General features: G+C 45.4%; 1 protein-coding gene across 3 annotated transcripts in view; it reads right to left on the reverse strand.

Moving 5' to 3' along the window:
• MAP2K5 (mitogen-activated protein kinase kinase 5) overlaps window positions 1-24,026 on the reverse strand; it is a 207,423-nt gene that overhangs the window by 75,328 nt on the left and 108,069 nt on the right. For all 3 annotated transcript variants that reach the window (XM_080930288.1, XM_080930289.1, XM_080930287.1), the window contains 3 exons: window positions 19,177-19,250; window positions 18,210-18,260; window positions 12,975-13,046 (listed from right to left, as the gene is read on the reverse strand). In XM_080930288.1, the coding sequence (XP_080786414.1) occupies window positions 12,975-13,046; window positions 18,210-18,260; window positions 19,177-19,250 (197 nt within the window). The remainder of the gene's footprint in view (window positions 1-12,974; window positions 13,047-18,209; window positions 18,261-19,176; window positions 19,251-24,026) is intronic.

Genomic DNA, 24,026 nt, shown 5'->3' on the forward strand with positions numbered 1-24,026 from the left:
AAATAAATGATTCTAATACAGCATCGCTGTTTTTCTAATTAGAAATGGGCTTATTACAGTGGACACTTAAATGGGGAGAGGGCAACAGTAATTCACAAACACAATATCCTAATGCTGGTCCTTTAATTGCTTTATTTGTTTCACTGTTAGAAATGATTGCTTGCTGTGGCCCAACCATGAATGCTCAAAGCATGATGCATTGAGGTCTCAACCTGGGCAAACTGTACCTAAACTTACACTTTATTGCAGCTTAGTTCACAATCTTCACCTAATATAGGGTTATCTCCCAGTGCAGCAAGAGGATAAATCATCCTGGAATATTACTCCGGCAAAGTTTAGCTGTGAGTGCAGCATATGGGCTTTCGAGCCACTGAAGCAAAAGCCCATAAAATACACTAATTACTGGAAGTTATGGTCACTGAGTGATTGATAGTGCTCTGTGAGGCAACTTCCTCATTTTCAACTCTTCTGACGGGCTCATCCGCCACATAGCAATTACTAATTCATGACCCGCCCCTCAGGCACCAGTACCTTTCTCCTAATTCTTCTGCTAGCAAACTGCTGCCAGAACTGGACAGTGTCCTTTCTTCATCCTGAAGGGCCAGCAAGGATGATAAAAAGTAGATTCTAGGCCGAAGACAATTGTTTTGAATATTTAAAGGTTTCTTAGGCTTCTTAACCCTGCTGACCTGAAACCCAAGCCTCCTTCTTTTCCCATAATGCTATTTTATTTGCATCATTTTTTTGTATCTAAGTGTGTGTGTGTGTGTGTGTGTGTGCGCGCGCGCGCGTGCGCGCACACGCGTGCACAGGCACACCACACATACATTAATGTGACTACATTAAACCAAAACCTGGCTGAACAACTTTTAGACGGAATACTGTGTTTAAAGTAATCTATTAATTTCAACTAGGCCACAGTAAATATGAGGCTGCTAATTGTTAAACTTAATAAAAAAGCCTATTTAAAAGCCCACTTTTGTGGCCTTGCAGACATTCTAATTGTTCTATGTTGATTTTCATCAGTGGCTCTGCTCACGAAATGCTAATTAAAATATCTGGCATATAACGAAATCTCTAAAAGTCACTTACAAACAACTGCAAAAAGGTCTCCTTTGATGGCAGTCTGCATTAGAGGAGACTCGGTGTGAGATTTTGAATTAGAAAGATGTAAAGTTGAGTTAGGATGGATAAAAGCAACCACTTTACGTTTGTAATAGAAAAAGCATTGTTCTTCAAATGACTGCACAGCCTTAACTGCAGTAGTAAGGGGGGTTCCTATTTGGAACCTTAGCTGGTGTGACAGATGACAAATGGAATTGGCCTGCCTTTCAGGAAACAGTGCTCATATTTCCCCTTGTTCTTCCTTCTGTGTGGAGTCTGTTCCGGAAGACTCCGGGTATACTACAGACAAACCCATACCTTGTTTTATCACAACCTACCTGGTAATGGCCAGAATTCAACATGTCCCTGTATCTCTAATACCTGGTGGACTTCAGCCCTGTGCAGAGCAAACACTAAGCCAAGAGCTTTTTATGTTCTTCATGACACCAAAAATACAATAGGGCCAACAACAGGCACTTGGTGTTTATGCTAAATGGGCCCAGAGACCTTCACTTGTCTGGTCAGGCTAACAGCATGGTTTGGTTGCTTAGCTAATATGCCAAAATGGCCATCTCTTCAGCATCAGGGTCTGATGTCTTAATAGACAGAGCCCTAACCTAACATATCTAACCTAGAATGACCAGTAGCTACCACCTCCCCATATAAGCATTGTAATTAATTTAGATGGATTAAATTTCTTATTAAAGACTTAAGAATGGAAACCCATCTCATGTGCTAATGCTAAGCACTGGCAGCCTTATAAGAATTAAAAGATGACACCTTAAGCTAAGAGTAATGTTGACCTGTCCTCTGACCACAGGTAGTTTCAAGCATGCCACATCTCTTAGAGGACAACTTCCATGGGCTCCCAACTCTAAACTGCTCTCTGTAGTCATGCGGCTGAGGATACCTGAGGAAACAACAGGGCTGGCGTTTAGTCTACTGAGATCAAGAGAATCTTCATTTCTATTCCTAGTTCAAGGTCAGGGAGTCAAAATAGGACAATACTGTTACACTCTTGGCTTGGTGTACGCTGCTGGCCTAGCTGAACGACACAGTGCCTGCTGTATCTACCCCATTTATCAATACTTAGCTTAACGCCATTTCTTCCAGAAATCTGTAGTGGACTGTGTCCAAGATGGACTTCACACAATTCCTGACCAGGTTGTTTTTACAGACTGACTTTGGTGCTTCCTTATCAGGAGCCTATGTTGTTTCAGCAACACATGGCAGAATCCATTTTATCCCATTTCTCAGGTTGGGCCTTAACAGTCCTGCAGCTTTTACCATCTTACAACGCAAGGTACAAGGAAGCAAGCCTTGAGGAAGCAGTGTCTGTGGAGCAAGAATACCAGAATAGCTATGCCCCAACCTCTCCTGCTCCACTCAGGGGCCCCTCATGCTGAAAGGGATGGCTGAACCCTGCTAGAACTCCTGAGGAAATAAATGTTTGTTATTTTAAGGACTAATCCAGAGTGGCTTATTAATCAGTAATGGATACAAGCAAGGTTCTTCCAGGCTGCAAGGGCAGCCTTCCCTCTCATCAGCACAGCTTCCAGCCACGTACTCCCAGGGGCAGAGTCTGCTGCCAACACAGCACCGGATAGATGACCACCGAACTCTTACCCACACAATTCCTACTACCTCAGATGTATCAGCGACTAGGTTAAGTTTTGAATAAAATGAACTAGCCCCTGGTTTCTGGGAAAGTACAGGCACCTTGCAAAGTGCAGTGAGGCAGACCCACCTCGAGGCACAATTGGGTGGAGCAGGGGAAAGCCTTGCTTAGGAGCACAGCCAACAAACACATCTTGGCCTTTGCATAATGTATTGCTCACTCACTGTCCCTCATGTAACAAAAGCAGCACACCCCATCTGAGAGACAGGAACTGGCTGCTCTATGCAGCCTGCTATAGCCATTTAACCTTCTGAAAGGCCTTTCAAATTCTCTGGATCTCGGCTTCCACACAAAATGGGAGGTTTGATACTTACAGAGTGAAGCCACCTTTGAAAGCACTGATCACTAATTTCTCATCATTTCCCATCACTCAAGGTAGCTTACCAGTACCACAGGCTTACTTAGTTATCTGTGCAGGTAAAAAGCTATGTGCCACCCTCTGGTTAGAACGTCATTGAGCAGAGGAATGTCAACAGCTCTGAAGAGAAAAGAGCACCAGACTTCATATGGGAAAGTCTCAATCCTGGACTGCAAGGCATAAGCTACATGTGGCAGCAGTTGGCACATGCCACCTCTAGAGTGGTTTTTTTCAGTGATAAGGGGCAGATCCACCAAGTTTTGCAATCTAACTTCTTTAGTTAAATGACACTCTGGCTTCTACGTGAAGGGTAGGGTAAAAAGACTTAAACAGCTGTGACAAGCACGCTCAGGTCCAGAGTCGAAGCATGTGAAGCAGTCTGCAGGACTGGGAGCAGGGTTCTAAGCTGTTCCTAGGCCACTGGATTGAGGGAGAGGGTTCTAGGAGCAGTGGATCTTGCCACTAGTGTCTCTAAGTTGAGGAACAGCAGTTGCCTGAATTGTTAGTCCTGTGGGACCCATCACAGAAGACTGGTTTCCTCATGCCCTTCCCATCTCCGCTCAGGAGGTAACCTCATGCCACTAGCTCCACCCATCATCCGAGGAGTTACAACTGCCAAGCACCTTCTTCAGTTTTGCAGTTTTGCTCACCACAGGCATCAGTGATGGTCACAGACTGCCACTCGTTAGCTAAGTGACGAAATGCACAGGAATAACTGTATTTAATCTACACTCATACTGGTTTCTTCTATGAAGAATTTCTTCTGGGACAAGTGGCCATTCAGCTCCTACTTAAATGTCCCCAGGGATGTTTCCATTGACAAGTGTAAATATTATTGGGATTTATCTATTAGAAAAGTATACTGATCTGGATATGGTGGCTCACACCTTTAATTCCAGCACCCAGGAGGCAGAGGCAGGTGGATTTCTGTAGGTGTAGAGGCTAGCCTGGTCTACAGAATGAATCCCAGGACAGCTGGGGCAGAACAGGGAAAGCTGTCTTGAAAAACAAACAAAATAGAAAAAGAAAGGTATATTAAACAATATTATGGAACTTTTAAAGATTTTTTTTTTTTTGGTCTTGCTTTTAGTTTTGGAAGGTTTGCCTCAATGGATGTAAAAATACAGCTTGTTTCCTCTCCTTTCAATAATCCTTCACACATCTGCACTGACATGTCAGATGCCAGTACTCTCTCCTTCTGTCCTTCCTTCCTTCCTTCCTCCCTCCTTCCTTCCTTCCATCCTTCCTTTCATCTTTCCTTCCTTCCATCCTTCCTTCCTTCCATCCTTGCTTCCATCTTTCCTTCCTTCCTTCCTTCCTTCCTTTCTTTTTTATGTCAAGACTGTTGATTCTGTGTTTTTAAAACTCCAAATTTGGTGGGTTTGTGTCTATAGGTGAGGTGACATGGGTGTTTATTGCTGGAAAAAAATTTCAATTAGCCTGAAATACATCAAAATGATAAAATGGTTATCTGGAATTGCAAGTACCTGCCCTGTCCTGCTTGGTTAACATCAGGGCTGTTGCCTACAGAGCACAAAGCCAGCTCCACAGAGCTGTCTGTATTCAGGGAACCACCAGCTCTGTCTGCCAGGTCCATATTTATGCAGTGGCTGATGACCTTGGAAAATGCACACTTCAGCATTTTGAGACAGACAGATCCTTCCTTCACAGATCTTGCAAAGGACTGGACCAGTTGCTCCCAGTCACCTGCTAAAGTCACTTCAACAGTTCTCCCACTCCAGCAAGATATAAAAAACATTAGATCAAAAAGTCACAGAGTAGAAAAGTATCAAGTTAGGAATAGACAGACGAGCAGGAGTGGGGGATGGGAGGCAGAACCAGTTCTATGTTCTTTTCTTCTGCAAGAGTCAAGGGAAGGGTGAGAGGTCCAAAGGAAGGCTCCAGAGCCACACCCTTGCAACCTGCCCATGCTCACTCTGAGATGTGTGTGCTCTCACAAACAGGGATGCTATCTCACAGCTCACTGTGGAAGAAGGTTCAATCTCTGCTCACATTTTTAAAAAGTCAGGCAGCACCAGGTGTGGGGTGAAGGGTTGTGGGGAGCACAGAGGCAGGAGGACTGTTGCAAATTTGAAGAACATGTTTTACATAGCAAGCTCCAGGCTAGCCAGAGATACATATTAAGATCATGTCCCAAAAAACAAAATAATAAAATTGAAAGGGAGAAGCTGAGTGAATCGTACCAAATGCCAAACTTTCCATGATCAAGAGAAGTGGACAGCAGCTGCTCCAGGGCACTCCTCAGAAGGAGCTCACAGATCACAGGGGCCTAGGCCAAGAGACAGAGCCTCAGCTGGACACCCTCCGGAGACAGCTCCCTCAGTGTGGGTTTGTGGAGTCAATGTGGGTAATGTTCAGAAGTTCGTGTTACCTGTTAAGAACATGGTACACATAGGATGCTAGTCTAAAAAGCTTGTTTTTGCCTCCCCACCTCCTCTTCTCCAGTTTTGATGTCAAGACCTTGATGTGGCCCAGTCAGGTGATGCCCCTGCTTCCTGCTCCCTCATGATGGGATAATAGGTATGTACCATGTTACCTGACTGAGCCCCCCCCCCCCCCCCCCCCCCGTCTAAAGAGTGTCTCTGTGTAGTCCTGACTTACCTCAAGCTCAGAGGTCCGCCTGCCTCTGCCCCCTGTGTGCTGGGATCACATAAAGCATGTGCCGCCTGCAGCTCACTTCTTATTTATTTATCTTACTTTACTTTATGTCCACTGGTGTGAGGGTGTCAGACCCCTTAGGACTGGAGCTACAGACAACTGCAAGCTGCCATGTGGGTACTGGGAATTGAGCCTGTGTCTTTTGGAAGAGCAGACAGTGCTCTTAACTGCTGAGCCACCTCTTCAGTCATTAAAGTGACTTTATATGGTTATTAATGTTAAATGTTTTAAAAATAGTCCCAACTATTATGCTACAAGAATTTGTTTCAAGAATGTGCTTACTCGTTACCTTAATAGGTGCAGTAAGGAAAGCGATTGTAGTCTCAGAAATGTCTGACAGTTTTACTTGGCTATCCTGGAACTCTCTATGTAGATGAGGCTAGCCTTCAACTCACAGGTATTTGCCTTCTTCTGCATCCTGATGTCAGGATTAAAGACACGCACTACCACATTTGAACTCTAGCAAAAAAAAAAAAATTCTAGGTATTATAAAAATTCAAAATATTACCACATGCCACTTAGAAAAGAGATTAGTAGTTTTTTCCTAGGAGGAAGACAAACACATATGGCTCTCTTACATTGCAAGGTCTTAGTTAAAACTTGTTCTCTGATGAGTTCATGAGTTTGTACTACATGCATACGTGTTCACCTGGTTTTCTCATTTTCCTTGCTCTCTGTCTGTTTTGCTTTTGTCTCTGGAACACAGTATGCCCTCATCCCTGTCTGGAACACAGTATGCCCTCAGGGTTTCTCCCTGCATAGGCACACCCTCACATGTTTGTTCTCAGTCCTTTCAGGCCTCTTTCTCACCCATCTCATTAAGAGTAAGGCACAGCTTTAATGTTAGCAACTCAAGATGCAGAGGCAGGAGGCTAGCCTGTTCTACTTAAAGAGCAGCAGTCAATGTGTGCTAAATAGTCAGAACAGCTCCTTTGTGGGACATGTGGAGGCTGAGGACTTCCTGTGAGCTCGATCTGGTTGGGCAGGTAGCTGTTGGTAGACACAGCCTCTGGATCCATTAGACTTTCTGGCCAGACGTCCCTGGAGAAAGTCCTGTCCATTTTTGCCTGTGGTCTTGGCCACTGTAATCTAGCAACAATGCAGAGCATGCAGCATTCAGAGCCTCTTCTTGGTTACAGGGACCAGGTTTATAGGGTCCCAGATGTCGTCTATTCTTCCAGAGCCTCTCCTCAGTCTCATCATATGCTGAGCCGGGGAGATGGTCTGTGGTTAACAGTTCACTGCATCTCAAACACTCTGCAAGCTGGCGGGCTATGCACTCTCCAAATACAAGCATTGCCTTGGTTTAGCCTCAGAAAACAGAAGCAAAAACAAACCTGTGAAACAATTCTCTAGGCCCTGTCTTTACTCCCAGCTCCAGGGCCTTCTCCAGCTGGGCCATTGCCCTTGCCATGACACTGCCCACATGCTGTCCCTCTCCAATCACTGCTCATGCTTCAGCACGTCCAGAATCTAGGTGTGGCAGTTGTGAGGACTCGGGAAGATGCTGTCTGCAGAGAGTGACTGAGTGAGAGACTGGGATGCTGCAGCCCATTGGCTAACACTGAGTCTCGGGCTAGTTCCAGCCTCTGAGCCGCCATTCTCTGCCCACCTCTGTCTGAATCAACACCTTCAGCTAATAGGTAGGAAGCTTTTAGAATCTATTAGCTTAGCAGACCACTAGTTCTCACCAGCCCTGAAGCTAGAACATCATGAAACAACATCTTGGGCCTTTAGAGCTCCCCCCACCCCCCGCCTCTCAGGAACTGCCTCTCTGATGAGCCACTGATGTCAAACTTTCCTTGATTTATGACTTTCTTTGTTCTGTAAAACTAGAAAACTTCATGAAATTTGAGTTAACCTAAATCTGTGTTCCTGGGTCATGGTGACTCAAAATGGCTCAAGAATCTGTAGTGGCTTATTGTGTTAAGATGGTAGCGATGGCCTCTGTGTTGACACCGACCTCCCTTAAGCTGCTCTCCTCAGTGGGTGCCTTCAACTGTACGTCAGTGAGTCTAACCCTGCGGTCTGCTGTCTCCAGGGAAATGCCTGGACATGAGCATTTCTGAAGCTGCCTCCTTCTGAGGGAAGAGTTGACAATATCTGCTTCTCACTGTCCTGACCCCACGCTCGGTAGAGCTGCCACCTCAGATGCAGAGACTGAAGCCCTCAGACACCATGTACTGCAGCAGGTTCTTTGCTTAGGCTGCTATGGCTGAGGTGAAATTTGATTCTGGGTCTGCTGTGCTGGCAAAGAGAAACCAGTTCTTCATGTGTGGGTGACAAGCGGCACTCCACAAACATCTGCCAAAGGCTCCGTCAAAGTTAAAGTCTGGTTTGTGTTTTCAGCAACTACTTTAAAAGCTGTTATACAAGTGGGAAATACTGGGCCAGAAAGATTCCTGAGGACCCAGTAGGGCCCTGGCATGGTACTGGATGATGTACGCGATGAGGGAATCAGATTTGAGTTCTGTATAAATTACTCAGTGAAGTAGGGAATGTCCATGTCACAAACGTAGGTGATGGTCAGAAGAACAAGGTGTCACTCTCCACATTAGGAAGGACTCATATTCAAGTTATATCTTGGGCAAATGAAGAAAGTGGCATTCATGTGACAGGAGGGTGTCACAGTGAATGGACTTACTTTGGTAAAGGTAATTCAAACCTTTGAGAAAGGGCTGGGGCACAGCTCAGACATAGAACATGTATCCATGAGAAGCCTGAAATGCCATCTCTGGCACTACAAAACCAAATCAAACCAAAACAAAACCCCCAAAACTAAAAAACCCAACCCCCCCAAAACAAGTTGAGAAAAAATAACTTAAGAAAAACCGTGTCAAAACAATGGAGCCCATAGAAATCCTTCCAAGGTGGTGTTACTTTGATGACAATGACCTAATGTGACTCCCTGAGTATGTTCTTCACCTATTTGGAGACATATTTCTAAGCCATGGTCCTTGCTTTCATCATCTAACACATCACTCACTGCACTTCAACAAAGCAGTCAAGAGCTGAAGAGGAGCCTCACAGGACTGGATGGCACACCAATTAACCAAGCATGTCGAGCCAGCCTGCTCTGCGCCCCAGACTCAGGAGACAGGAGGGAAGCTGCAAACAAAGGCAGAAAGCAGGGGACAGTGTGAAAAGAGCAAGCGTGTGCTGGAGACGGACTTGCCGTCTGACTCCTGTGGAGAAGTCTATCAGGAGACTATTCACTGCCAACCTCAGCAAGGTTTGTGAGAGCCCTCCCTAAGCAGAGCTCTGTGGGCCTGGTGCCTTTCCAAAGCAAGTTTTTGTGTGCTTTGTTTACTTCATTTAAAACATTTTAAATGATTTAATTATTTGAGACAGATTTATACTATGTACTCTGGCTTGTCTGGAGCTCCATTACATAGACTAGACCAGATCTGCCTGCCTCTGCCTCCTCCGTGCTGAGATTAAAGCTGTATTCTCCCTGCAGGAGTGTGTGAGTGCACAGGAGTACATGTGAAGTGTCTGAGGGAGCCCATGTGGGCTGCCCTGAGTATATCGGAGGTCAGAAGAGAACTCTGTGACCCCTGCACCTTTAAGGTTCCAGGGCTTAACCTCCGGCCTTCACCTTCTGGGCTATCCCAGCAGACCCTTGTCTGTTTTTTTTTTAGAGATGAGGTCTTTGCTGTGTGTCTCAGGCTGGCCTCAAACTCAAAATCCCCCTGCCTCCACCTCTGGAGTACTGGGATTGCAGGTGGGCTTCACCACAGCAGGTCCCTGTTCCTTTATAACACTCATGTTTCATGCTGGGCATACACTGATGGGTTCCCCTCTGAAAGACCAATTTTTCAACATGTGGCTGTTTATCTCCCATTCACAGGTTAAAGTTGTGACTCAAATGGCATAATATGAGGAATAATTAGTGAAAAACCAAGTGAGCAGACTCTCCTCAGTCACTCTCTGCAAGACTAGGTAAAGGCTACATTGCTTATGAAATTAAGAAGGTGCCTCAATGTGATTTTGGCACCTCCACCCTAAAGATTATGAAAAGTCCTTCAGACTCAACAAAAACAAAGCTCTTGTTTTGGCAGGTCAAGCCAATTTTATCTTACAGTCCTGAAATGCTGAATAGCAGCACTAGGTGAACAGGTCTAAGAAAACATCACCTTGTCACTGGTCCCTGAAGCCCTGTTGAAAGAGGTGAACAAGTCTGGTAGGAGCCTTCCTCCCAGAGGGCTGCGTCTTAAAGGAAGAACTCATGTCCACGTGAGTTTTCTTCCCCACTACACAGTTGAGACCTCCTTTATTTGGCTTCAGAACTGACCCACGAAAGGGGAGCCACAATCACTTTAGAGATCTGTGTGGAAAGCTGTAAGTACACAGAAGAGAAAGGGGCTGAATTGCCCAAACCATAAGCACTGTCCTCAACTCAGGCCAAGTAGTCTCGTTTCAATCTTTGAGCGTCTTTGCCAACTCCAGATATTTCATGCAGCTGACAACATCTGGAGTAGACCCACTTTATCCCAGGAGCAGAGGGCTGCTGGCCTGAGAGGAGATGGAGGCAGATAAAAGATAGGCTGATATTAAAGGTTCTTTGCTTAAGGCACAAAAGGTCTGCAGTTCTTTCTGTCTGCACACTTCAGTGGCATGCAGCATTGTCTTTATGAAAGAGTTCGGTGAGAGGGCTTGCTACAACTCCCCATGGGGGACCATGACAGCACATTAGCAGAGAAGGGGCTCCCAAGGATGAACTGTGGAAAGGAGGGTTTATAGGATGGGAGGTTTTCAGCAGATACAGAAAACTCCCTACTTGGTTTCCTATTCTGATGCCCATTTTTTCATTCACCGCAGATTCTCTTTGGCAATGAACTGGTCAGCTTAAAACACTGAGAAAGGTGTGCCCATGCTAGGAGACTTGTGAGACCCTACTGCCCTGCACTGCCATCTGATTCCTCCTTAAGGGTTTACAGCAGCCACTCCAGAGGAAATGCGGAAGGAAGCACCATTTAGTCCCTCCTCCTGGTGGCAGGCTCACTTGAAGACCAATTCCACTCAAATGTTAACTCTCTGTTGGCCCCTGCTCCCAGGAGTCCTTCATTTGACCTTCACTGAGGCTCATCACTTCAGTGGTCCAGTGTCTTTACCAGAAGCAGGAGCTTCCTAGTTATGCAGCTAGAACTTACCCACGGCATTTATACCAGCAAAGTGATGAGTGAGTGAATGAGTGAATGAATGAATGAATGAATGAAGACTTCTTTCTGGAGTGCATGCGAAGAGCTCCAGTGAGCAACAGTGAGAGCAGAGGCAAAGCTCCTTCAAAGTACTGACTGTGGCTCAGGATGTAATTTGTCCCTCAGACTTTAAAATGCCACAGCAACACACACTTCTGTCTATTGTGTTTGCATGTTCATGTATGTGTAGAGGCAGAGGTAAACCTTGGGTTTCCTTCGGAGTTTGAGCTCCATGACTGGGTAAGCAGGCTGGCTGGAATACCCCAGGGGCACTGGGACTACCAGCGCTGGGTGCTGGGGACTGAACAGACCCATGCGCTGACGTGGAAAGTGCTCTTGCTGACTGAGCTATCTCCCCAGCCCTGAGTTATTTATTCATTTTTTAAAATGTAGATCAGGTTAGCTTTGACTTCACAATGCTCCTGTCTCAGCTCTGAAGGCTGGGATTGCAGGTGTGTCTGCAGTGGTTTTGAATAGTTCTTATCACATTTATATCAACTATATTCTGGTAGGAAGAAGAACCTTAGCCTTTGAGTTCTTATTTTGACCTAAGTTTCAGACCCTTTGGATGGCATTTTCCTCACACTGACCTTAAGAACAAAGGAGCTTGGGGTTTTCCTGCAGCCTTCACTCACAAAACAGCACAGCGTCTCATCTATAGACTCAACCTCCATCTCCCTTTATCATAAATTTCTTTCATTAAATTTGGTATAAAACGTGTGCCAGGGCTGTACTCCGTTCTCTAGTGACTTTTCCTCCATTACTTAAGTTGGTCACATGTCACTTGCTTGCCTGATGGGCCAGAAGCCCTACAAGGCCAGTGACAGCCACCCTGCATTCTCAGATGGCCTCAGTTAAGCATGCTGTCCCTCTTGACTGCTGTAAGCAGACGTCCCTCACAGCCTGCCCCCCAGACCCTCATCCAGCTATGCTAGAACAAGCCCTTTGGATCCTGCTGAGTGCTGGGTCCTCAGCTCTACCCTCCAACTGCAGCCTCACAGTTGCTGTGCACACAGCACAGCTCCTCTTAGATTATCTTTCAGGAGAAGGCAGAAGAATGTGGTTTAATAAACTTTGAGCATTTGACTCTGGCACCCTTCCTGCTGTGAGGTGTGCTGGATCTGAGGATATTTCCTTCCGAATACAATGGCATCCATGCGTTACAAAGATCATAGAAAATGTATTTGACCAAACAAAAGTGATAGGATTGTGATGGGACTCATGGAATTGAGAAGCTGCTCAAGCCCCAGTGTGTGCTCAGGTTGTCTAGGAATGCAGTTCCTGTGAGCAATGTGCCTTTCTAATGCAAGGTGTATGTCTGTTTCTTAGCATGGCGCTCTAATGGGACTGCACCTGGCTCACTGAGGAAAAAAAATCCATTCTAAATACAGCAATAAAGAGTAAAGATATATAAGTACACTACATGCACATGTCTGTCACACCACCTCTACTCACACGCACACACCATTTATTAGAACAAAGTGGGTTATTTTTTCTATAAAAAGGAGACATACAGTATTTATATAACATATATTTCCACATGACTGACTATAGCCGAGCTTTTACGACAATTTCCTATGGAAATCACACACACATATACATACCATCACCCTGTTCTGTTATGAGATCCTCTTTCATAGAACAGGGCTCCAGACCATGCAGAAGGTTCACCCAGTGAACAGTTTCCACATGCACATTCTCAGCGGGGCTGGCAAACCTGTGCTTTAACAAGCATTTCAGCTACATCTTACACAGGTGATATATGGGAAGCTGTGTTCTAGAAAAATGCAGACTCAGCCCAAAAGCCACATGGGATACCAACATGGCGTCTGTAGAGCCCGAGGATGTGCACGTGCACAGACACTGCAGGTCTGCATTGCTCTTTCAAAGGCTTCGTTCTTGCCAATGGGACGTATTAGTAAGGGCTTATCAATAACCACAAACAGCAACATACCTCCATGAAAGAGATTCCTAAGCTCCACACGTCAGAATGGATCCCGTACTGCTCTCCCGAAATCCTTTCCGGCTGTAAGAAAGCAGGAGGGAGCCTGTCAGCTGCTCATAGTGATCCCAGGCAGTGCACACGGAACACGAGCTCAGCTAACACGGGAATTACCAACATTTGCATGGTATTTACACATAGCCAAAGAAATTCACACACACACTCCCTCTCTCTCCCTCTCCCTCAATGACAGAATCCTGCACACAGTCCATGAAGACCACGGTCACTAATGTGGATGAAGGCTCCATGTGAGTTAATGGGCAGAAACAGAGAGCAAATAAGCTGAGACTTGAACCTGTGTCTAGTTCCCTTCAATCCAATGCTTTTAATTGGGAATAGACAGATTATATAAAATTGTATACGACTTAATTGAATTTGGGGTGACGGGTCCTGAAAAAACCTATGCTAAGTTTTATTTTTAACTTTTCTCTGGGAATCTGACTTTACAGAGTGTGAAACGTCTGGGATAGGCAAGGAGGAGTCATAGTTTACCTCGCTACAGTCACCTCCTGCCGCTCTTTCATTCCACAGAGCTGTGTTTCTTCTGACAGGAATTAAGGAGTCACATATGGCTTGGGCCCTTCCTTTGGGTTGTGGAGCAGGTGTCTGCCAGAGAGCTCTGGCATGCACACCCTGCTTACTGGGACTAGTTGTATCCTGGGTACCTCCTGGTCAGGCCTTGGTTACTTACACAAATGTTTGCAGTGCACAGATAAACAACTGACTTGAAAAAATGGAGTCCCACAAAAGAGCAGTAGTTGCTCAAGGCTACAGCACTAATTGTGCTGTGGCCGACCCACACGCCAGTACACAATCCTAGTCAGTTTGAAGGAATAAGAGGTATTCATGTGAAACTGGCCAGCCAGTTATGGGAATAAACATGAACATCATTATTGCCAACAACCACATACACACATACAGATACACAGACATGGACACACACACACAGACACATGCAGACACAGACACATGCAGACACAGACACATGCAGACACAGACACATGCAGACACACACACATGGACACACACACACACACACACACACTCCTCCCTGTGCATATACACATGTACATGTCTGTAATCATCCCTCTCCGTGTCTACTTCCCCCATGGGGAGGCCTTCATACCCTGTGCCACTACTGGTCCATGACAGTATGAAGCCAAGAGGTATTGTTAAGGGATGTCCATTACACATGTGATCTAGGTATAAACTTTCCCTTCATAAGCGCTCATATCTACCAAAAACTCAGAACCAGGACCAGCAGAATGACCCAGCAGGTAAAGTGCTCACACCCAAGCCTAATGACTGGAGTTCCGACCCCAGAACCCACATGGTGGAAGGAGAGAACCTACTCCAGGGAACTACCGTCTGGCCTCCACATGCTGTATGTGGCACAGGTGCTCATGTGTGGGACTTTTCTTTCTACTGGACAGCAGTTCTCTGTGGTATTCCTACAGAGTACAGAGCAAACAGATGGGCAGACACAAGAGGAACTCTCAGACAAACCGTCTGGGTAGCCTGGATGATGAGACTACATACATTTGCGTCATCTGCCCACTGGGCTACCAAACAATTATAAACTGAAAACTAAAAACAAAAGACAGGAAACGGAAGGAAAAGAGGGAAATTATGAAGAAAGCACTTGAGATGCCAGGTGGCAGGAAGAGATTTCCTAAGCACAAAGTCTGGCAGCTTCTAGAAGGAGAAATTATTCTGGAAGCACAAAGCAAGACAAGGTGACCGGTGCAGGGCAAGCAAGCGTGTGCAGCGAGCTCCTGGCCACCGCGCAGCACACAGGGAGGCTCGGGCCGTGCCGGACTCAGGCGGGAGGTGAGCCTCGGAAGCTTCTGAGTGTCTGCCGAGGTGGCATGCCTGGTCTTTCCCCTCAGTTACCGTCAGGCACTGTGTTGCTGACAGAAGAGCTATGGTCAAGAGCAGGGCTGGGGTCACTTCCTCACCCAACAGCTGCCTACGGTGTAGAAAGCTGTGAGAAGGAAAGCACAGCTCTTGTCTAAGGTGCCTGTGTGTATAAGTAAAGCTCTTAGGGAACCCCCCCAAATATCTATATATCTATTTCCTGGCCTGTCTGAACATACCTAAAACGCTGAATCCTCAAGGCAGCATCTTCAAACTGGCACACTCCACGCCCCCCAGCTACTGCCTGTGACTGGGCTTTGAGCCAGGACCCATATTTACTTAACGAATTCCAGGACTGTCTGTTGACAACACAACACTCCCGGGTGTAACTGTCAGGAGCAGAAAGACAGCAAGGTACATCTTTTATCTCTTCTGAAGAGGGAGTTGCTGATCCACAGGGCTACTGAGAAAATTACCAAAGCAGGTGAGCACCAATCAGGATAGCATGTTACCCACATGTGCACTACAGGGATGACAGTTCCCATTCAGGTGGGCAAGTCAGATCCCCACACAGCACAACCCGCAAGCGGGGTCAGGTGGCCATACTGCAGACTGAACTTCCAGTTCACTAATCCTGCCTCTGTGGTGTCCAGTATGCTACTAGGTATGGTAGGACCTTTAGAAAAAGATGAAATTGTATTCTATGTGTATGTGTGTGTGCACCTGAGTTTATGTGTATGTGCAGGTGCCCATGGAGACTAGAAGGTGTGTTGGAACTGGAGTTACAGGTGATTTCGAGCTGATGTGAGAAATGCAAACCAAACCTACAGCCTCTGCAGGAGCAGCAGGTACTTATAAGGACTGAGCCATCTCCCCAGAGTGTCTGGGAGCTGCACACATCCACTGTCCTTTTGAAATGTGTGATCCTAAGTCTGTGAGCATCTGCTCTACCCTCCACAGTTCCCCCTGGAGCTTCTTCATGTTGCCGTGTCTGGCTGGTTTTCTCTGACTGCCTGAAGACATTTTCTGTGGCCTAAAGTGGACGTGCTACTTCAGCCTGTGCTCCCTGCATGTGCTCTGTGTCAGCTCACGGAGAGCACGGCGCAGCTGTGCGTGCCAGCCCCACTCCACCATTCAGCTCCTCCATCCCTCTGCTTCTCTGCTCAGTTTGGAGGTTCCTTCTGGCTCTGAGATGGGGAGCAGCAGCTCCAGAGTGAGTGTGCCCTCCATCAGGAGAGCTGGTTGGGCTTTCAGCATGGAAGGGGAGGGGGCCTGACACCACCCTGTCACCTGAGTGTGGTGCTCTCTTCTGTCTCAGGATTTCCCTACTCTCTAGAGCATTTTAATGCTTTCTGCATAGTTCGAAGCCATAGTTTGGTTACATAAAGCCAAAAAGCCTGGCCCTTCTCCTAAGAGGCCAGTAGCAGAGTCGGCAGGTAGGGTTAATGCACACTAGAGTACCGTAGGGCTGTCCCGTTGGGAAGGACGTGGTTAACCAGAGCCTACTAAATTTACTAAATTAAGCTCTAGCTCTGCCTCTCAGACGCTCGCTGTTTTCTTCCTGGGCATCTTAGGCTCTCTGCAGCTTCAACTACAAAGTTGATGACTAGGATTCATTCACCCAAGAAACAAAGCAATTTCAGCTTTGCCAACCTGAGCTAACATTTCATAATTTTAATCCTCACTCTTTCAATTAACATATGGATGCATCACATTCATCCATAAACAAAAAGGGGGAAAAGTAATTTCTTTAATGTACACTTGGGAAAGACAACTGTAATCTGGATTTGTAGCTCAGATGTGATGCAATTTAATTATCAGAGCAATTTAAAGCTACCAAGAACATGATGGGTGGCTGAGTAGTTTCATGGGTAGCTTTTGCCTTTGCAAGTCACTGTGTTTCCAAATCCTTCCAGAGACTGACACTCAGCAGGCTTTGTTACCTATAGGACTCACTGATCTCTTCCTGGGAGAGCCACAGAGGAAACTAAGTTTAAAAAGCAGACACAATAACTTTCATAGCTGATCCACTTTTTCCACATCTAACTAGAGAGAAAAAAAAATAATTTCCTTAAAAAAAAAACCCACTGAAACTCAAAATAAACCATTTTGAAAGAAAGTGAAACTCATTGTTTTGTTCTGAGGATAATAAGCTGTAGCCCAGGTTCTGCCTATATCAAACATCTTTTAATAATAATAACAACACATGCACAAAAATACTGAGGAGAAGAAGGCCTATGATTCTGGACTGGCAAGATGGCTCTCCAGGTAAAGACACTAGCCTCCAAGCCTGACACTTGAGATAAATCATCTGGACCCACATGGAGATATTTACAACTGTATGGTCCCCTGATAAACACATACATGTATGGCACATTAAAAAATCCATAGTCACAAGCCCGTCAACAGAGGCTCCTCAGCCTAAGACACTTACATAAATCTAGAGCCATCATGGTAAAAACCAATCCTAAATACTGAGGCAATTGGATCTCTCTGAGTTTGGGCCAGCCTGGACCACAAAGTGAGTTTTAGGACAGTCAGGGCCACACAGAGAAACCTTGCCTCAAACAAGACAAAAGAAAACAAAACAACAAACAAACAAAACTACCAAAACAAAACCAGATTCTACAGGGAAAGGAAGCAAGGATGTGGGGTGTGGTCAAAATAAAAACCAAAACAGACTCATAAAACGAGACCAGAAAGGTACCATCCTTTTTCCTCTATTCCCATCAACTCTTGAAAGGAATTGAGAAAACCAACAAACTAAAGATTTTTATAGCCATATATACTATCTCTTGTTTAAAAAGGTAAGAAAAAGAAATGGAAGAGATATTAGGATATCTGCAAGAACTTAATAACTAAGAAAAAACCCACAGTGCTACACACTGTAGAAAAATCCTAGTGAGGAGCCTTAACGTGGAGAGACCCACAGAGAGCATCTGGTCCTGTCAGTAGCTCCACTTGGGTCTGGTGACAAGGCATGCTGATGTCCCCAGAGCAAACAACTGATGTCACTGACCCAAGCCTTAGTCTGTATTAGGGTCAAGTAAGCAGAGTAGCCAATATGCTACCAGGCGCAATTTTTCTGTAGGATTAAACGTTAAAACTCAGCGATTTTACACTCGATGGGTGTGTCAGTGAAGGCAGATGTGTCTTTGCTCTTACGCAAAGTTTCACTTGTTCTCAAAGACCTGAGCACTGGAGAGTGAACTGACTTTGTCACTTATGACCTGCTTGGCTAAAGCTGTGGGCTAGTTTAAGAATTATATATTCCCAAGTACATAAAGAGAAAGATGTTGGTTTTAAACATTTTTGCATAAGTTTACTTACTGCCATATAAGCATTTGTTCCAACATACGTCTTGGCTATAGAATTCACCAGCTATGAGACAAAACGGGCTGTTAGAACAATATAAAGATAATGTGGAAATAAAATGGGCAATTATTCCCCATTTAACCTACAATCAGCACTCCTATAAATCAACTAAAAATTATGTAAAAGGGAACAAATTCATCTACAAAGGCATTAAAAATGATTAAATCTCTCTTTTCTTTTGGATGCGATTTCCAATTTAAACAAGCACAACATTATGCTTTATAGCAGATAACCTTAAACAATTCACTTAAGCGTGATGCTCAGCGCTTTAGTGCCCCAAACCCGCCTGAAATAAAACGTCAATTTGAAGTCGAATCTGAACACCCTCATCGTTCAGTCGTAGCTCAAGATGTGAACGGAGCCCCACACAACACCAGAAGGAGAGACTAAGGACACAGGAGGGATAACAGACTTTGACAACTCATAATGCAAAGATGACCTTCGCTTTGGTCTTCGTGTTTGGCTGGGAGGAAAGGTGGCCGAGATTCAAATCAACACCACAACACGCGCATGGGTCACTATCACTGGGGTTCTCAGGGGAGGCCCAAAATGGAAATTAATTAAAATTGGTGCAGCATATTGTAATGGCCCTCCACCATTGTTGCTCCCATATTAATTTTTATGGTGGGCCGGTGGGGCTCCCCAGACACGGCTCCCGCGCTGTCCTCCCTTTTGTCTGGCCAGAGTGCCTTTGTAGCCGAGCTGCATGGCAATGACGTCCGGTATTCGTAAGTAGTAATTACAATATCAGCAGTTCCACTGTCATTAAACAATGAACAATCATATTCTGATGAAGGAAACTCGCTCAGAGATTAAAAATGAATAGCCCCCACCGGCCAATGAGCGGACACGCAGTCCCTGTTTGTTTGGAAGCTAGGTGGTTTTCAATCCACAGGGCAGGCTGAACAGAAAAAAGACCTACCTGCGTGCTCACGCCGAAGTCACACAGCTTGACCTGTCCACTTGTGTTTACAAGCATGTTGGAGGGCTTCACATCTGAAAGGGATCAGAAAAGCTGCAGAGGCTGACTTCACATTGGCATGGTTTGATTTTAGAAAGCACACACGCATAACATGTAGGGAATGGCATCCTAGGTCACCCAGATTCGAATCACAAATTTATTACAAAGCTTTTTATCTGAAAGCAGGTCAAAACCTATTCAAAGGCAAGTCCACTCAAACCTTGGCTTTCCACAACAGGAAATATCCCCATCACCCTAGCCCCCCCCCCCCTTTCTTGGAAAGAACAGCTAGATAAAAAAAAATGCAGCCTTTCACAAGGCATATGTATAAAAGAGGGTTAGCTTACATCGTATGTGTAGCTAGATTATGGCTCCCATTTAAGAAGTAGTAAACACAAAGAAAACTGGGAACACACATGCAAGCACACACGCACGCACACACCCCAAAATCAGAAAAACCACCCAGATATCACTGGTAACAGGTCCTAGTGGAGGGAAGCAACGTGAAAATAACACATGACACCATTACCTGTGCTTTAGGTGACAAATGCTATTTCAAATCATAACCTGACCTAAAAGATGGTGCACACATATGCGTGCACAGATCAGCCTCCCTTCCACTTCCCTTGCCATGCCGTCATTCTTCCCCTTTCTGATGGCACCGCTGTTACGGTTAACAAAGAACTGGTGTAGCGATGCCAAGGCAGCCAGTCAGTAAATAACACACAGGCACCTGTGAGCATCCTCAGGGACAACAAGAAGCCTTTTCTGGGATTCAGGGAGGTCACAAAAACCATCCAAGCAAAACAAGAGCACACCACTTTTGCTGGAACAAACGGCAGGAGCTTTAACATTTCATCTTGAGTAGTAACACTGGTCTGGCACAGACGGCTAGTTACATCCATTACTAACCTCAAAGTGACAGTCTCATAGCTTTGCTGAAATACCTTAAAGATAATTCTGCAGACGAATTAGTCTTCCTTCTTGTAGCTTGCACTAGGGTAGCTCATCAAATTATCTTGCTAAGAGTGTGTATTTAACTCAAACTTCAAGTTCTAATGCTGTAACTGACAGCTAATGGGTCCTTAAGATACTTAGGATGTGAGAGGCAGGGAAGAGGGGTTTTTCTACACACTGGCTTGTTCAGCATTGTTTGACACTAGAAAACAAACTCCATGGAGGCAGAAACGTGAGTCTCTCTGCTGCCTGCCTCATTCCCAGCCCCTGGAAGACAGGCAGGCAGTGACAGTGGGTGGAAGACAGGCAGGCAGTGACAGTGGATGGTAGACAGGCAGGCAGTGACAGTGGATGGTAGACAGGCAGGCAGTGACAGTGGGTGGAAGACAGGCAGGCAGTGACAGTGGATGGTAGACAGACAGGCAGTGACAGTGGATGGTAGACAGGCAGGCAGTGACAGTGGGTGGAAGACAGGCAGACAGTGACAGTGGATGGTAGACAGGCAGGCAGTGACAGTGGATGGTAGACAGGCAGGCAGTGACAGTGGATGGTAGACAGGCAGGCAGTGACAGTGGGTGGAAGACAGGCAGGCAGTGACAGTGGGTGGTAGACAGGCAGGCAGTGACAGTGGGTGGTAGGCAGGCAGTGACAGTGGGTGGAAGACAGGTAGGCAGTGACAGTGGGTGGAAGACAGGTAGGCAGTGACAGTGGGTGGAAGACAGGCAGGCAGTGACAGTGGGTGGTAGCTAAAGGGGGAAGTAGGGCAAATAAGACCTGACTCAGGATGATCTTTGCGTGGATGTGTTTGTTTTGGTGCTAAGTGGGTAAGTGCAGAAGCTATGTCTGTGGTCTGTCCTTCAGGTGAAGAGTGCTCTAACAAACGCTGGGGTGGGAAAGAACTCTGGGTTTATATCTGTCTACACTGGCTTGCATGAGCCCTTGCCAAGTAGCTCAGCCTCTGTTTTTCCTGATGCCCATATAATTTCTACAGCACTATCATTGACCCTTAAGTATGCATGGCCACATCATTTCTCTCCTTAAAGATAAGATTAAATATATTCCTTCACACGCTCTCGCTCTCTAAGCACAAAGCTGTAGGTCTCTGTTCTGTTGCTATTTGTTGAGTCTTGAGGTAGCTTTGGGTGGACTTTGGCTTGTCCTTGTTTGCTTTCTGTTGTTGTGATAAACACCATGACCAAAAGCAACTTGAGGAGGAAAAGTTCTATTTTATTTTACAGCTTATAATCCATAATTGAAAGAATCCAGGCAGGACCTACGCAGGGATTTGGAGGCAGAGACTGAAGCAGAAACCATAAAGAAGTGGTGTTTATTGGCTTGCTCACCTTGGCGAGACTTCAGACTTCTGTTACATAACCCAAGACCTCCTGCCCTGGGCTGACACCACCCACAGTGCGCTAGGCCCTGCCACATCAATCAATTGTCAATAAATCAATCAAGAATAATTGCCTTCAAGGCAATCTGAGGAAAGTAATGTCTCAACTGAGGTTTTCTCTTCCTAGATGACTCAAGGATGTATCAAATTGACCAAAACCAACCAACCAACCAACCAACCAACCAACCAACCAACCAACCAACCAATCAACAAACCCACAACCTACTTGTGGTCCTCCAGCCTCGGTCTGGGAAGGGCTGGAAGTACAGTTAAGCATTACCACACCTGGGCCCTGTTGAGCTTTCCAATGTGCCCCAGCAGTCTGTAGGACATGACATCTGTCCAGTTACCCTTTGCTGATGAAGTTAATCTTAGACTCTACTTTATTTTCCTTTATTTTGAAAATTGAATTCTTCACCACCCAAGACAGGGTTTCTCTGTGTATCTCTGTCCAGCCTTGTACTGGCTGGTTTTGTGTCAACTTGACACACGCTGGAGTTATCACAGAGAAAGAAGTCTCAGGAGGAAATGCCTCCATGAGATCCAGCTGTAAGGCATTTTCTCAACTAGTGATCAAGGAGGGAGGGTCCAGCCCATTGTGGGCGGTGCCATCCCTGGGCTGGCAGACCTGGGTTCTATAAGAGAGCAAGCTGAGCAAGTCAGGGGAAGCAAGTCAGTAAGTGACATCCCTCCATGGCACACACCACCAATACCTGGCACAAATCAAATTCTTATTAAGGCCCTCAATTTAGAATATTTTTCATTTGGATCATGTACTGTTCTATATTTTGAACTTGAAACTAATCTGGCTGCACTAACTTCTCAGTCCACTGTCATGACTTCCTTTGATTTTCTACAGCGCTGACTGAAGCTCTTGCTTGGCACTGAGCGACTGTGTCAGTTTACTAGGTATTTACTACACTAGTACCATCACCACAGAAATACATTCACAGAGACGAGGTATGTGCCACACGTCTTCACACGCATTTGCCCTACACACAGCATCTTACTGGGTGATGTTTTAGAAATAACACATCCAACTTACAACTCAACACCCCCTTTTCAAGCAGCACCTTAAAGCATTGTCTGCAGAACAGTCCACCAAGCCTGTGGACTCCGGTGGACTCCACAGTGGTGCACAGTGGTCTTTTCCACCGGGCCCAGACTTGCTGTGTGGCTTTGGACTTGGTTTGTAATATTTTAGCTTCTAGGTCTGCAAGGAGATAACAGTTCCTTTGTCAGAACTGAAAAACTATACGGATTGGCTGAGGCAGTGGGTATAGCTGATGCTATAAATCAAAGTAGAAAATAATTTCCAAAGTTAGTGGAATCTATAAAACCAACTTGCTGCTGAGGAAACGCTCTTGCCAGATCATGCACACATCCCTGCAGGGCTACTGGACTCCACACTTCCTCCTCCTCTGCTCTGGAAGCAGAGTGACATAAGGTCACAAGTTACACTCTATGTCTGGAGTGATGTCTGTTAGACTATAAACATCTGTGAACTGATGGTGAATGAATGATGCTCCTTGAATGTGGTGACTCTAACCATAAAATTCTATGCTACTTCATAACTGTAGCTTTTATTACTGTTACGAATAATAATATAAGTATCTGATATGCAGGATGGTCTTAGGTGACCCCTGTCATTGGGCCCCCAAAGGGGTCATGACTCACATGATGTAAACCACTGCTTTAAAGGCAAATGGGAGACTGATTATATTAGGGGTTCAGTTGTTAAACTGAACTAAATTTGAATCAAATAGCAGACTTTGAAGGAGGACATCTTTAAATGTGGACTAAGAATAGCTCGGTGTCTTTGATTCTCCTTTATGCTTCTGCCAAACAGCTGAGTTACCAAGAAGCCTAGCGCACAGTCATTGCCCTACTACATCAAGTCTCCAAATCAAACATTACATTTCACATCTCTTAGGAAGAGCTTTAGTCATGCTGAGATAATTTTGTTTGTTTCCCAAAAGCCACAGACATTGGACTGGGTCTAAAGATTATTGTAGGGAAAACAGTTGTATCTGTGTTTATTTTAATGTAATGCCAATTATGGAAAATAAAAGTCAGAGAAGTGGCTGCTTTCCCTTCAAGTCATACCATGGTCTGCCTTCTGTAAACAAAGCACAAAAAGACGAGTCATTAAAGTGACTGATTATAAATAGGAGCCATCAGGGCAGATGTAAGTCATTTTGGTTTAATCAGGCCATTAATTATTAGGGTTTATCAATTAGTTTTATTGAAGGCAAGGGAGCTTAAATGAATGGTAGGGCATTGATTTTAACTGAGACATCTTCTCAAAGCAAACACAAGCGAGGATGTAGAAGCCTGGAATTATGGGTTACTTCATAGCTATAAAGAGGGAGATGCTTGTATCACTGCCATGTACAACCTTTAATGACACAGAACTAGCTCTAACCCGAGCACAAAATGTTACTCCAGTGAGTTCCCAAGA

The sequence above is a fragment of the Micromys minutus genome (genome assembly GCF_963924665.1).
Source record: "Micromys minutus genome assembly, chromosome: 16".
Taxonomy (NCBI): domain Eukaryota; kingdom Metazoa; phylum Chordata; class Mammalia; order Rodentia; family Muridae; genus Micromys; species Micromys minutus.